Consider the following 15,941-nt stretch of genomic DNA (forward strand, 5'->3'; position numbering starts at 1 on the left):
TGTGTTGTTTATAACATGGTTACATTGTGACAGTGGTTGACTGTGAATGTGTTTAACATGGTTACATTGTGACAGTAGTTGACTGTGAATGTGTTTAACATGGTTACATTGTGACAGTAGTTGACTGTGAATGTGTTTAACATGGTTACATTGTGACAGTAGTTGACTGTGAATGTGTTGTTTATAACATGGTTACATTGTGACAGTAGTTGACTGTGAATGTGTTGTTTATAACATGGTTACATTGTGACAGTAGTTGACTGTGAATGTCTTGTTTAAAACATGGTGCTATTGTGACAGTAGTTGACAGATTGTGAATGTGTTGTTTTCTGTGTAGGTGGGAGACATTAGACAGCTTCATGCAACACGACGTTCAGGAGCTCTGCAGAGTGGTGAGTCGTTGTTCTGTGTGTGTGTTCGTTCAATAGTGTGTGTGTGTATTCATGGCTCTGAATTGAATGTTTGTTGCACCACACAAAATTTAGGAGCACCAGACCAGATCTGAAGTTTTGTTTGTGTTTATTTGTCTTTAGGTTTTGTACACCAGCTGAAAATACAATATTTTTGGTTATAGAAGAGATTTCACAGCGGTTTAGATGGTACATTTATTCTCTACACTGTACATTGCTTGATTTGGTCAGAAACTGAAATTAGGCGAGCCATTCGGATTGTAACCACCAGGAAATGATGGAGCGATTTCTGCATATTGCACCTTTAAATTGATTGAGATACAGCCTATTTTGGGCCTATATGAATTCTAGCTTATTTTAAACCTCAGGTTGAGATCTAGAAACTAATATGTAACATTGTAAATACATTAGTTTATTATAAAAGTTTAAAAAGTTGATGGAAAAATACATGCCATTGCAATTAACAAATAATATGTGGAAAATGAGAGAGTTTCTGCGTTGTGTAAAAGCACAATTTTCCTATTTGATAAGCGTTCCATTGAAAATGGCACACTGTCTCTTTAAGAAAAAGTCTGGTTTGATGATGACATGCAAGATAAGACGTCTGTCATTACTATGATCCTTGATCTCCTGAAGAAGCTTTACCTGTCTGTCTGAGTCCCCAGATGTCTGGATAGACTAAAGTTACCAGGTTACTAACTAGCTAGCCAATGACCTAACGTGACTGAACATCATGTAAAGTTACCAGGTTACTAACTAGCTAGCCAATGACCTAACATGACTGAACATCATGTAAAGTTACCAGGTTACTAACTAGCTAGCCAATGACCTAACGTGACTGAACATCATGTAAAGTTACCAGGTTACTAACTAGCTAGCCAATGACCAAACATGACTGAACATCGTGTAAAGTTACCAGGTTACTAACTAGCTAGCCAATGACCTAACATGACTGAACACCGTGTAAACAAATGATTAACGATGTCGATGCGCAAGTCGTTTTGGGACGGTCCGTGACGTGGTTTATGAATGTTAAATGCGGGTTCTCGGCAATCCGCTATAGGAAGATTAAAATTCTGCTGGTCAGATCTATTGACTCGGTTGGGTTAGAACCAAGATGTTTTCACTATAGTAATGGGTCAGATCTATTGACCTAGTTGGGTTAGAACCAAGATGTTTTCACTATTCTTTGGGGCGGCAGGGTAGCCAAGTGGTTAGAGCATTGGACTAGTAACCGAAAGGTTGCAAGTTCAAATCCCCGAGCTGACAAGGTACAAATCTGTCGTTCTGCCCCTGAACAGCCAGTTAACACACTCTTCATTGGCCGTCATTGAAAATAAGAATTTGTTCTTAACTGACTTGCCTAGTTAAATAAAGGTAAAATAAACATGTTCTCATGTTCTGAGCAAGGAACTTAAACGTTAGCTTTCTTACATAGCACATATTGCACTGTTACTTTCTTCTCCAACACTTTGTTTTTGCATTATTTAAACCAAATTGATCATGTTTCATTATTTATTTATTTGAGGCTAAATTTTATTTATGTATTATATTAAGTCAAAATAAGTGTTCAATCAGTATTGTTGTAATTGTCATTATTACAAATGTAAAAAAAAATACATTAAATGGCATCCATAAGTCTAAATATTCCTGTTGCACCTTCAATGTTATGTCATAATTACGTAAAATTCTGGGCAATTAGTTCACAACGACTGCTGCATATACCATGACTGTGTTGCAAGAGAAGTGACACTAGTTAAAATAAATTAATGTTGGCAGGCAATATTAACTAAATATGCAGGTTTAAAAATATATATACCTGTGTGTTGATTTTAAGAAAGGCATTGATGTTTATGGTTAGCTACACGTTGGAGCAACGACGGCCCTTTTTCACGAATGCGCACCGCATCGATTATATGCAACGTAGGACATGCTAGATAAACGAGTAATATCATCAACCATGTGTAGTTAACTAGTGATTATGATTGATTGTTTTTTATAAGATAAGTTGCTAGCTAGCATTAAACTTATCTTGGCTTCTAACTGCATTCGTGTAACAGGCAGGCTCCTCGTGGAGTGCAATGTAAGGCAGGTGGTTAGAGCGTTGGACGAGTTAAAAACCTCTCTGAGATACGTGGGACCCGCCAACAGCCAGTGAAAGTGCAGGGCGCCAAATTCCAAATAACAAATCTCATTAAAAATTCCTCAAGCATACAAGTATCTTACACCGTTGTAAAGATAACATTCTCGTTAATCCAGCCACAGTGTCTGATTTTCAAAAATGCTTTACAGCGAAAGCACCACAAACTATTATGTTAGGTCACCACCAAGTCTCAGAAAAATCCAGCCATTTTTTTTCAGCAAAAGAGAGGAGTCACAAAAATAACAAATAGAGAGAATGAATCACTAACCTTTGATCTTCATCAGATGACACTCATAGGACTTCATGTTACACAATACATGTGTGTTTTGTTCATTAAAGTGCATATTTATGTCAAGAAAATCTCATTTTACATGTGAGGGAGTGTGTTACGTTCAGTAGTTCTAAAACCATGCATTGATTTTGCAGAGAGCCACATCAAGTTACAGAAATACTCATCATAAATGTTGATGAAAATACACGTATTACACATGGAATTAGAGACTAAACACTCTCAATAGGCTACATGTCATATTAAACACTATATAAACACTCTCAATAGACTACATGTCATGTTAAACACTATATAAACACTCTCAATAGACTACATGTCATATTCAACACTATATAAACACTCTCAATAGACTACATGTCATGTTAAACAGCATATAAACACTCTCAATAGGCTACATGTCATATTAAACACTATATAAACACTCTCAATAGGCTACATGTCATGTTAAACAGTATATAAACACTCTCAATAGGCTACATGTCATGTTAAACACTATATAAACACTCTCAATAGGCTACATGTCATATTCAACACTATATAAACACTCTCAATAGGCTACATGTCATGTTAAACACTATATAAACACTCTCAATAGGCTACATGTCATATTCAACACTATGTAAACACTCTCAATAGACTACATGTCATATTCAACACTATATAAACACTCTCAATAGGCTACATGTCATATTCAACACTATATAAACACTCTCAATAGGCTACATGTCATATTAAACACTATATAAACACTCTCAATAGGCTACATGTCATATTCAACACTATATAAACACTCTCAATAGGCTACATGTCATGTTAAACACTATATAAACACTCTCAATAGACTACATGTCATATTCAACACTATATAAACACTCTCAATAGGCTACATGTCATGTTCAACACTATATAAACACTCTCAATAGGCTACATGTCATATTCAACACTATATAAACACTCTCAATAGGCTACATGTCATGTTCAACACTATATAAACACTCTCAATAGACTACATGTCATATTCAACACTATATAAACACTCTCAATAGGCTACATGTCATGTTCAACACTATATAAACACTCTCAATAGGCTACATGTCATATTCAACACTATATAAACACTCTCAATAGGCTACATGTCATATTCAACACTATGTAAACACTCTCAATAGGCTACATGTCATATTCAACACTATATAAACACTCTCAATAGGCTACATGTCATGTTAAACAGCATATAAACACTCTCAATAGACTACATGTCATGTTAAACACTATATAAACACTCTCAATAGGCTACATGTCATATTAAACACTATATAAACACTCTCAATAGGCTACATGTCATATTAAACAGCATATAAACACTCAATAGGCTACATGTCATATTCAACACTATATAAACACTCAATAGGCTACATGTCATATTAAACAGCATATAAACACTCTCAATAGGCTACATGTCATATTCAACACTATATAAACACTATAAATAGGCCACATGTCATGTTAAACAGCATATAAACACTCTCAATAGACTACATGTCATATTCAACACTATATAAACACTCTCAATAGGCTACATGTCATATTAAACACTATATAAACACTCTCAATAGGCTACATGTCATATTCAACACTATATAAACACTCTCAATAGGCTACATGTCATATTCAACACTATATAAACACTCTCAATAGGCTACATGTCATATTAAACACTATATAAACACTCTCAATAGACTACATGTCATATTCAACACTATATAAACACTCTCAATAGACTACATGTCATATTCAACACTATATAAACACTCTCAATAGACTACATGTCATATTAAACACTATATAAACACTCTCAATAGACTACATGTCATATTCAACACTATATAAACACTCTCAATAGGCTACATGTCATGTTAAACACTATATAAACACTCTCAATAGGCTACATGTCATATTCAACAGCATATAAACACTCTCAATAGACTACATGTCATATTCAACACTATATAAACACTCTCAATAGGCTACATGTCATATTAAACACTCTCAGTAGGCTACATGTCATATTCAACACTATATAAACACTCTCAATAGGCTACATGTCATATTCAACACTATATAAACACTCTCAATAGGCTACATGTCATATTAAACACTCTCAGTAGGCTACATGTCATATTCAACACTATATAAACACTCTCAATAGGCTACATGTCATATTCAACACTATATAAACACTCTCAATAGGCTACATGTCATATTCAACACTATATAAACACTCTCAATAGGCTACATGTCATATTCAACACTATATAAACACTCTCAATAGGCTACATGTCATATTCAACACTATATAAACACTCTCAATAGGCTACATGTCATGTTAAACAGCATATAAACACTCTCAATAGACTACATGTCATGTTAAACACTCTCAATAGGCTACATGTCATATTCAACACTATATAAACACTCTCAATAGGCTACATGTCATATTAAACAGCATATAAACACTCTCAATAGACTACATGTCATATTCAACACTATATAAACACTCTCAATAGGCTACATGTCATATTCAACACTATATAAACACTCTCAATAGACTACATGTCATATTAAACACTATATAAACACTCTCAATAGGCTACATGTCATGTTAAACAGCATATAAACACTCTCAATAGACTACATGTCATATTCAACACTATATAAACACTCTCAATAGACTACATGTCATGTTAAACACTATATAAACACTCTCAATAGTCTACATGTCATATTAAACACTATATAAACACTCTCAATAGACTACATGTCATATTCAACACTATATAAACACTCTCAATAGGCTACATGTCATGTTAAACAGCATATAAACACTCTCAATAGACTACATGTCATATTCAACAGCATATAAACACTCTCAATAGACTACATGTCATATTCAACACTATATAAACACTCTCAATAGACTACATGTCATATTCAACACTATATAAACACTCTCAATAGACTACATGTCATATTCAACACTATATAAACACTCTCAATAGACTACATGTCATATTCAACACTATATAAACACTCTCAATAGGCTACATGTCATATTCAACACTATATAAACACTCTCAATAGACTACATGTCATATTCAACACTATATAAACACTCAATAGACTACATGTCATATTCAACACTATATAAACACTCAATAGGCTACATGTCATATTCAACACTATATAAACACTCAATAGGCTACATGTCATGTTAAACAGCATGTAAACACTCTCAATAGGTTAAGACCCAGACAGGGAGACCAACAATGAATTATTTAGGCTATATTATTTCAATTATTTCAAGGCTTCAGTCTACAAAGAAATACATTGTGAAACATTTGGGAGTGACTGGTATGGACATCAAGCACTCAGCATTTAAACAGCATTTAGTTGTATTTAATCATTATGGTCTATAAATGACGCATATAGTCTGTGACTTACTTAGAATTAAATACAAATTAAATTTAAAAGGACTTATTAGTGCTTTAGAATTCATTTTTAGAACCAGGAGTTAGAACCAGGAGTTAGAACCAGGAGTTAGAACCAGGAGTTAGAACCAGGAGTTAGAACCAGGAGTTAGAACCAGGAGTTAGAACCAGGAGTTAGAACCAGGAGTTAGAACCAGGAGTTAGAACCAGGAGTTAGGCCAGTCGGTCTACAGGCTCATGTGACTGTGTCTGGAGAGCAGGACAGTGGTGGAGAACATCCTCTCCTGTCCAGAGCCATGGGATGATAAACACCCGTTTGGCCCCTCTATCCAGGCTGGGCAGAGATGCAGAGTTTATTTTCTATAGGAAGGCCCAAAGGCTTTTAGGTAAAACAACACAATCAAAACAGAAAGCTCCTTGAACATGGGAATATGCCAGGTCTATTGGGCCCAAATCAATTATGTCCGATTGTACATATAATATAACAAAAATGAACGGAACGTTTAAGAGGTCGGAGTTTATGTTTATAAATACTTAAATGCTATAATTACAGTTATCTCAGTACACCATCATGCTTTCAGGATAGGTGTCTTTTCAGATTCCACTATGATTCTTTAGTTGTGGACACTACATCACCACACTCCCTCTCTTTAGTAGTGGACACTACATCACCACACTCCCTCTATTCTTTAGTTGTGGACACTACATCACCACACTCCCTCTCTTCTTTAGTAGTGGACACTACATCACCACGCTCCCTCTCTTCTTTAGTTGTGGACACTACATCACCACACTCCCTCTCTTCTTTAGTAGTGGACACTACATCACCACGCTCCCTCTCTTCTTTAGTTGTGGACACTACATCACCACACTCCCTCTCTTCTTTAGTAGTGGACACTACATCACCATGCTCCCTCTCTTTAGTAGTGGACACTACATCACCACGCTCCCTCTCTTCTTTAGTTGTGGACACTACATCACCATGCTCCCTCTCTTTAGTAGTGGACACTACCTCACCACACTCCCTCTCTTCTTTAGTTGTGGACACTACATCACCATGCTCCCTCTCTTTAGTAGTGGACACTACATCACCACGCTCCCTCTCTTCTTTAGTTGTGGACACTACATCACCATGCTCCCTCTCTTTAGTAGTGGACACTACATCACCACACTCCCTCTCTTCTTTAGTAGTGGACACTACATCACCACACTCCCTCTATTCTTTAGTTGTGGACACTACATCACCACACTCCCTCTCTTCTTTAGTAGTGGACACTACATCACCACGCTCCCTCTCTTCTTTAGTTGTGGACACTACATCACCACACTCCCTCTTCTTTAGTAGTGGACACTACATCACCACGCTCCTCTCTTCTTTAGTTGTGGACACTACATCACCACACTCCCTCTCTTCTTTAGTAGTGGACACTACATCACCATGCTCCCTCTCTTTAGTAGTGGACACTACATCACCACGCTCCTCTCTTCTTTAGTTGTGGACACTACATCACCATGCTCCCTCTCTTTAGTAGTGGACACTACCTCACCACACTCCCTCTCTTCTTTAGTTGTGGACACTACATCACCATGCTCCCTCTCTTTAGTAGTGGACACTACATCACCACGCTCCCTCTCTTCTTTAGTTGTGGACACTACATCACCATGCTCCCTCTCTTTAGTAGTGGACACTACATCACCACACTCCCTCTCTTCTTTAGTTGTGGACACTACCTCACCACACTCCCTCTCTTCTTTAGTTGTGGACACTACATCACCACACTCCCTCTCTTCTTTAGTTGTGGACACTACATCACCACACTCCCTCTCTTCTTTAGTTGTGGACACTACATCACCACACTCCCTCTCTTCTTTAGTTGTGGACACTACATCACCACACTCCCTCTCTTCTTTAGTTGTGGACACTACATCACCACACTCCCTCTCTTCTTTAGTTGTGGACACTACATCACCACACTCCCTCTCTTCTTTAGTTGTGGACACTACATCACCACACTCCCTCTCTTCTTTAGTAGTGGACACTACCTCACCACACTCCCTCTCTTCTTTAGTTGTGGACACGACATCACCACGCTCCCTCTCTTCTTTAGTTGTGGACACTACATCACCACGCTCCCTCTCTTCTTTAGTTGTGGACACTACATCACCACACTCCCTCTCTTCTTTAGTTGTGGACACTACATCACCACACTCCCTCTCTTCTTTAGTAGTGGACATTACATCACCACACTCCCTCTCTTCTTTAGTTGTGGACACTACATCACCACACTCCCTCTCTTTAGTAGTGGACACTACATCACCACACTCCCTCTCTTCTTTAGTTGTGGACACTACCTCACCACACTCCCTCTCTTCTTTAGTTGTGGACACTACATCACCACACTCCCTCTCTTCTTTAGTTGTGGACACTACATCACCACACTCCCTCTCTTCTTTAGTTGTGGACACTACATCACCACACTCCCTCTCTTCTTTAGTTGTGGACACTACATCACCACACTCCCTCTCTTCTTTAGTTGTGGACACTACATCACCACACTCCCTCTCTTCTTTAGTTGTGGACACTACATCACCACACTCCCTCTCTTCTTTAGTTGTGGACACTACATCACCACACTCCCTCTCTTCTTTAGTTGTGGACACTACATCACCACACTCCCTCTCTTCTTTAGTTGTGGACACTACATCACCACACTCCCTCTCTTCTTTAGTTGTGGACACTAATTCACCACACTCCCTCTTTTCTTTAGTTGTGGACACTACATCACCACACTCCCTCTCTTCTTTAGTTGTGGACACTACATCACCACAATCCCTCTCTTCTTTAGTTGTGGACACTACATCACCACGCTCCCTCTCTTATTTAGTAGTGGACACTACATCACCACGCTCCCTCTCTTCTTTAGTAGTGGACACTACATCACCACGCTCCCTCTCTTCTTTAGTAGTGGACACTACATCACCACGCTCCCTCTTTTCTTTAGTTGTGGACACTACATCACCACGCTCCCTCTCTTCTTTAGTTGTGGACACTACATCACCACACTCCCTCTCTTCTTTAGTTGTGGACACTACATCACCACACTCCCTCTCTTCTTTAGTTGTGGACACTACATCACCACACTCCCTCTCTTCTTTAGTTGTGGACACTACATCACCACACTCCCTCTCTTCTTTAGTTGTGGACACTACATCACCACACTCCCTCTCTTCTTTAGTTGTGGACACTACATCACCACACTCCCTCTCTTCTTTAGTTGTGGACACTACATCACCACACTCCCTCTCTTCTTTAGTAGTGGACACTACATCACCACACTCCCTCTCTTCTTTAGTTGTGGACACTACATCACCACACTCCCTCTCTTCTTTAGTTGTGGACACTACATCACCACACTCCCTCTCTTCTTTAGTTGTGGACACTACATCACCACACTCCCTCTCTTCTTTAGTTGTGGACACTACATCACCACGCTCCCTCTCTTCTTTAGTAGTGGACACTACATCACCACACTCCCTCTTTTCTTTAGTTGTGGACACTACATCACCACACTCCCTCTCTTCTTTAGTTGTGGACACTACATCACCACACTCCCTCTCTTCTTTAGTTGTGGACACTACATCACCACGCTCCCTCTCTTTTTTAGTTGTCGCTCTGCGCTCCAGTCTTTAACCTCGCTCTGCGCTCCAATCTTTAACCTCGCTCTGCGCTCCAGTCTTTGTAACCTCGCTCTGCGCTCCAGTCTTTGTAACCTCGCTCTGAGCTCCAGCCTTTAACCTCGCTCTGCGCTCCAGTCTTTAACCTCGCTCTGCGCTCCAGTCTTTAACCTCGCTCTGCGCTCCAGTCTTTGTAACCTCGCTCTGCGCTCCAGTCTTTAACCTCGCTCTGCGCTCCAGTCTTTAACCTCGCTCTGCGCTCCAGTCTTTAACCTCGCTCTGCGCTCCAGTCTTTAACCTCGCTCTGCGCTCCAGTCTTTAACCTCGCTCTGCGCTCCAGTCTTTAACCTCGCTCTGCGCTCCAGTCTTTGTAACCTCGCTCTGCGCTCCAGTCTTTAACCTCGCTCTGCGCTCCAGCCTTTGTAATCTCGCTCTGCGCTCCAGCCTTTGTAACCTCGCTCTGCGCTCCAGTCTTTAACCTCGCTCTGCGCTCCAGTCTTTGTAACCTCGCTCTGCGCTCCAGCCTTTGTAACCTCGCTCTGCGCTCCAGTCTTTAACCTCGCTCTGCGCTCCAGTCTGTAACCTCGCTCTGCGCTCCAGTCTTTAACCTCGCTCTGCGCTCCAGTCTTTGTAACCTCGCTCTGCGCTCCAGTCTTTAACCTCGCTCTGCGCTCCAGTCTTTAACCTCGCTCTGCGCTCCAGCCTTTGTAACCTCGCTCTGCGCTCCAGTCTTTGTAACCTCGCTCTGCGCTCCAGTCTTTGTAACCTCGCTCTGAGCTCCAGTCTTTAACCTCGCTCTGCGCTCCAGCCTTTGTAACCTCGCTCTGCGCTCCAGCCTTTGTAACCTCGCTCTGCGCTCCAGTCTTTGTAACCTCGCTCTGCGCTCCAGTCTTTAACCTCGCTCTGCGCTCCAGCCTTTGTAATCTCGCTCTGCGCTCCAGCCTTTGTAACCTCGCTCTGCGCTCAGTCTTTAACCTCGCTCTGCGCTCCAGCCTTTGTAACCTCGCTCTGCGCTCCAGCCTTTGTAACCTCGCTCTGCGCTCCAGCCTTTGTAACCTCGCTCTGCGCTCCAGTCTTTAACCTCGCTCTGCGCTCCAGCCTTTGTAACCTCGCTCTGCGCTCCAGTCTTTGTAACCTCGCTCTGCGCTCCAGTCTTTAACCTCGCTCTGCGCTCCAGCCTTTGTAACCTCGCTCTGCGCTCCAGTCTTTAACCTCGCTCTGCGCTCCAGTCTGTAACCTCGCTCTGCGCTCCAGTCTTTAACCTCGCTCTGCGCTCCAGTCTTTGTAACCTCGCTCTGCGCTCCAGTCTTTAACCTCGCTCTGCGCTCCAGTCTTTAACCTCGCTCTGCGCTCCAGCCTTTGTAACCTCGCTCTGCGCTCCAGTCTTTGTAACCTCGCTCTGCGCTCCAGTCTTTGTAACCTCGCTCTGAGCTCCAGTCTTTAACCTCGCTCTGCGCTCCAGCCTTTGTAACCTCGCTCTGCGCTCCAGCCTTTGTAACCTCGCTCTGCGCTCCAGTCTTTGTAACCTCGCTCTGCGCTCCAGTCTTTAACCTCGCTCTGCGCTCCAGCCTTTGTAATCTCGCTCTGCGCTCCAGCCTTTGTAACCTCGCTCTGCGCTCCAGTCTTTAACCTCGCTCTGCGCTCCAGCCTTTGTAACCTCGCTCTGCGCTCCAGCCTTTGTAACCTCGCTCTGCGCTCCAGCCTTTGTAACCTCGCTCTGCGCTCCAGTCTTTAACCTCGCTCTGCGCTCCAGCCTTTGTAACCTCGCTCTGCGCTCCAGTCTTTGTAACCTCGCTCTGCGCTCCAGTCTTTAACCTCGCTCTGCGCTCCAGCCTTTGTAACCTCGCTCTGCGCTCCAGTCTTTAACCTCGCTCTGCGCTCCAGTCTTTGTAACCTCGCTCTGCGCTCCAGTCTTTAACCTCGCTCTGCGCTCCAGTCTTTGTAACCTCGCTCTGCGCTCCAGTCTTTAACCTCGCTCTGCGCTCCAGCCTTTGTAATCTCGCTCTGCGCTCCAGCCTTTGTAACCTCGCTCTGCGCTCCAGTCTTTAACCTCGCTCTGCGCTCCAGTCTTTAACCTCGCTCTGCGCTCCAGCCTTTGTAACCTCGCTCTGCGCTCCAGTCTTTGTAACCTCGCTCTGCGCTCCAGTCTTTAACCTCGCTCTCTGCGCTCCAGCCTTTGTAACCTCGCTCTGCGCTCCAGTCTTTAACCTCGCTCTGCGCTCCAGTCTTTGTAACCTCGCTCTGCGCTCCAGTCTTTAACCTCGCTCTGCGCTCCAGTCTTTGTAACCTCGCTCTGCGCTCCAGTCTTTAACCTCGCTCTGCGCTCCAGCCTTTGTAATCTCGCTCTGCGCTCCAGCCTTTGTAACCTCGCTCTGCGCTCCAGTCTTTAACCTCGCTCTGCGCTCCAGTCTTTGTAACCTCGCTCTGCGCTCCAGCCTTTGTAACCTCGCTCTGCGCTCCAGTCTTTAACCTCGCTCTGCGCTCCAGTCTTTGTAACCTCGCTCTGCGCTCCAGTCTTTAACCTCGCTCTGCGCTCCAGTCTTTGTAACCTCGCTCTGCGCTCCAGTCTTTGTAACCTCGCTCTGCGCTCCAGTCTTTGTAACCTCGCTCTGCGCTCCAGTCTTTAACCTCGCTCTGCGCTCCAGTCTTTGTAACCTCGCTCTGCGCTCCAGTCTTTAACCTCGCTCTGCGCTCCCAGCCTTTGTAACCTCGCTCTGCGCTCCAGTCTTTAACCTCGCTCTGCGCTCCAGCCTTTGTAACCTCGCTCTGCGCTCCAGCCTTTGTAACCTCGCTCTGCGCTCCAGTCTTTAACCTCGCTCTGCGCTCCAGTCTTTGTAACCTCGCTCTGCGCTCCAGCCTTTGTAACCTCGCTCTGCGCTCCAGCCTTTGTAACCTCGCTCTGCGCTCCAGTCTTTAACCTCGCTCTGCGCTCCAGTCTTTGTAACCTCGCTCTGCGCTCCAGCCTTTGTAACCTCGCTCTGCGCTCCAGTCTTTAACCTCGCTCTGCGCTCCAGTCTTTGTAACCTCGCTCTGCGCTCCAGTCTTAACCTCGCTCTGCGCTCCAGTCTTTGTAACCTCGCTCTGCGCTCCAGTCTTTGTAACCTCGCTCTGCGCTCCAGTCTTTAACCTCGCTCTGCGCTCCAGTCTTTTGTAACCTCGCTCTGCGCTCCAGTCTTTAACCTCGCTCTGCGCTCAGTCTTTAACCTCGCTCTGCGCTCCAGCCTTTGTAACCTCGCTCTGCGCTCCAGTCTTTAACCTCGCTCTGCGCTCCAGCCTTTGTAACCTCGCTCTGCGCTCCAGCCTTTGTAACCTCGCTCTGCGCTCCAGTCTTTAACCTCGCTCTGCGCTCCAGACTTTGTAACCTCGCTCTGCGCTCCAGCCTTTGTAACCTCGCTCTGCGCTCCAGCCTTTGTAACCTCGCTCTGCGCTCCAGCCTTTAACCTCGCTCTGCGCTCCAGTCTTTAACCTCGCTCTGCGCTCCAGTCTTTGTAACCTCGCTCTGCGCTCCAGCCTTTGTAACCTCGCTCTGCGCTCCAGTCTTTAACCTCGCTCTGCGCTCCAGCCTTTGTAACCTCGCTCTGCGCTCCAGTCTTTAACCTCGCTCTGCGCTCCAGTCTTTGTAACCTCGCTCTGCGCTCCAGTCTTTGTAACCTCGCTCTGCGCTCCAGTCTTTAACCTCGCTCTGCGCTCCAGTCTTTGTAACCTCGCTCTGCGCTCCAGTCTTTAACCTCGCTCTGCGCTCCAGTCTTTAACCTCGCTCTGCGCTCCAGCCTTTGTAACCTCGCTCTGCGCTCCAGTCTTTAACCTCGCTCTGCGCTCCAGCCTTTGTAACCTCGCTCTGCGCTCCAGCCTTTGTAACCTCGCTCTGCGCTCCAGTCTTTAACCTCGCTCTGCGCTCCAGTCTTTGTAACCTCGCTCTGCGCTCCAGCCTTTGTAACCTCGCTCTGCGCTCCAGACTTTGTAACCTCGCTCTGCGCTCCAGCCTTTAACCTCGCTCTGCGCTCCAGTCTTTAACCTCGCTCTGCGCTCCAGCCTTTGTAATCTCGCTCTGCGCTCCATTCTTTAACCTCGCTCTGCGCTCCAGTCTTTAATCTCGCTCTGCGCTCCAGCCTTTGTAACCTCGCTCTGCGCTCCAGTCTTTAACCTCGCTCTGCGCTCCAGTCTTTAACCTCGCTCTGCGCTCCAGTCTTTAATCTCGCTCTGCGCTCCAGTCTTTAACCTCGCTCTGCGCTCCAGTCTTTAATCTCGCTCTGCGCTCCAGTCTTTAACCTCGCTCTGCGCTCCAGTCAAATTGGGCTCCATCTCTGCTCCGCTCACATTCACTGTTCCTTCCATAATGTGTTGTGTGTTTGTGTGTTCCAGCTCCTGGACAACGTTGAGAACAAAATGAAAGGCACATGCGTGGAGGGAACCATCCCCAAACTGTTCAGAGGAAAGATGGTGGTACGTTCACATTCTGTCTCCCTCTCTCTCTAGTCCTATATCCAGTGTAACTGTGTGTTGTCTCTCTCTAGTCCTATATCCAGTGTAACTGTGTGTTGTCTCTCTCCAGTCCTATATCCAGTGTAACTGTGTCTCTCTCTCTCTAGTCCTATATCCAGTGTAACTGTGTCTCTCTCTCTCTCTCTCTAGTCCTATATCCAGTGTAACTGTGTCTCTCTCCCTCTCTCTCTAGTCCTATATCCAGTGTAACTGTGTCTCTCTCTCTCTCTCTAGTCCTATATCCAGTGTAACTGTCTCTCTCTCTCTCTCTCTCTCTCTCTCTCTCTAGTCCTATATCCAGTGTAACTGTCTCTCTCTCTCTCTCTCTAGTCCTATATCCAGTGTAACTGTGTCTCTCTCTCTCTCTCTCTCTCTCTCTAGTCCTATATCCAGTGTAACTGTGTCTCTCTCTCTCTCTCTCTCTAGTCCTATATCCAGTGTAACTGTGTCTCTCTCTCTAGTCCTATATCCAGTGTAACTGTGTCTCTCTCTCTAGTCCTATATCCAGTGTAACTGTCTCTCTCTCTCTCTCTCTCTCTCTCTCTCTCTCTCTCTAGTCCTATATCCAGTGTAACTGTGTCTCTCTCTCTCTCCAGTCCTATATCCAGTGTAACTGTGTCTCTCTCTCTCTCTAGTCCTATATCCAGTGTAACTGTGTGTCTCTCTCTCTCTCTCTAGTCCTATATCCAGTGTAACTGTGTCTCTCTCTCTAGTCCTATATCCAGTGTAACTGTGTCTCTCTCTCTAGTCCTATATCCAGTGTAACTGTCTCTCTCTCTCTCTCTCTCTCTCTCTCTCTAGTCCTATATCCAGTGTAACTGTGTCTCTCTCTCTCTCCAGTCCTATATCCAGTGTAACTGTGTCTCTCTCTCTCTCTAGTCCTATATCCAGTGTAACTGTGTGTCTCTCTCTCTCTCGTCCTATATCCAGTGTAACTGTGTCTCTCTCTCTCTCTCTCTCTCTCTCTCTCTCGTCCTATATCCAGTGTAACTGTGTCTCTCTCTCTCTCTCTCTCTCGTCCTATATCCAGTGTAACTGTGTGTCTCTCTCTCTCTCTCGTCCTATATCCAGTGTAACTGTGTCTCTCTCTCTCTCTCTCGTCCTATATCCAGTGTAACTGTGTCTCTCTCTCTCTCTCTCTCTCTCTCTCTCTCGTCCTATATCCAGTGTAACTGTGTCTCTCTCTCTCTCTCTCCAGTCCTATATCCAGTGTAAGCACGTTGACTACCGGTCAGAGCGGATAGAGGATTACTACGACATCCAGCTCAGTATCAAAGGAAAGAAAAACAGTGAGTATCAATCCCCTTTCCTTCTCTGGGGTTATTGGGTGTGAGTCATATCGCTCCAGTCTCCGTCCTTATACAGGGGGGGTTTCTGCTTTGAGTCATATCGCTCCAGTCTCTGTCCTTATACAGGGGGGGGGGGGGTTTCTGCTTTGAAAAGGGGCGTTA

General features: G+C 44.0%; 1 protein-coding gene across 2 annotated transcripts in view; it reads left to right on the forward strand.

Annotated features, from left to right (window-relative positions):
• LOC135536968 (ubiquitin carboxyl-terminal hydrolase 7) overlaps window positions 1-15,941 on the forward strand; it is an 87,128-nt gene that overhangs the window by 30,091 nt on the left and 41,096 nt on the right. For both annotated transcript variants that reach the window (XM_064963186.1, XM_064963185.1), the window contains exons 8-10: window positions 338-392; window positions 14,371-14,451; window positions 15,689-15,779. In XM_064963186.1, coding sequence (XP_064819258.1) covers window positions 338-392; window positions 14,371-14,451; window positions 15,689-15,779 — 227 coding nt within the window. The remainder of the gene's footprint in view (window positions 1-337; window positions 393-14,370; window positions 14,452-15,688; window positions 15,780-15,941) is intronic.

The sequence above is a fragment of the Oncorhynchus masou genome, unplaced genomic scaffold, assembly GCF_036934945.1.
Source record: "Oncorhynchus masou masou isolate Uvic2021 unplaced genomic scaffold, UVic_Omas_1.1 unplaced_scaffold_690, whole genome shotgun sequence".
Classification (NCBI taxonomy): domain Eukaryota; kingdom Metazoa; phylum Chordata; class Actinopteri; order Salmoniformes; family Salmonidae; genus Oncorhynchus; species Oncorhynchus masou.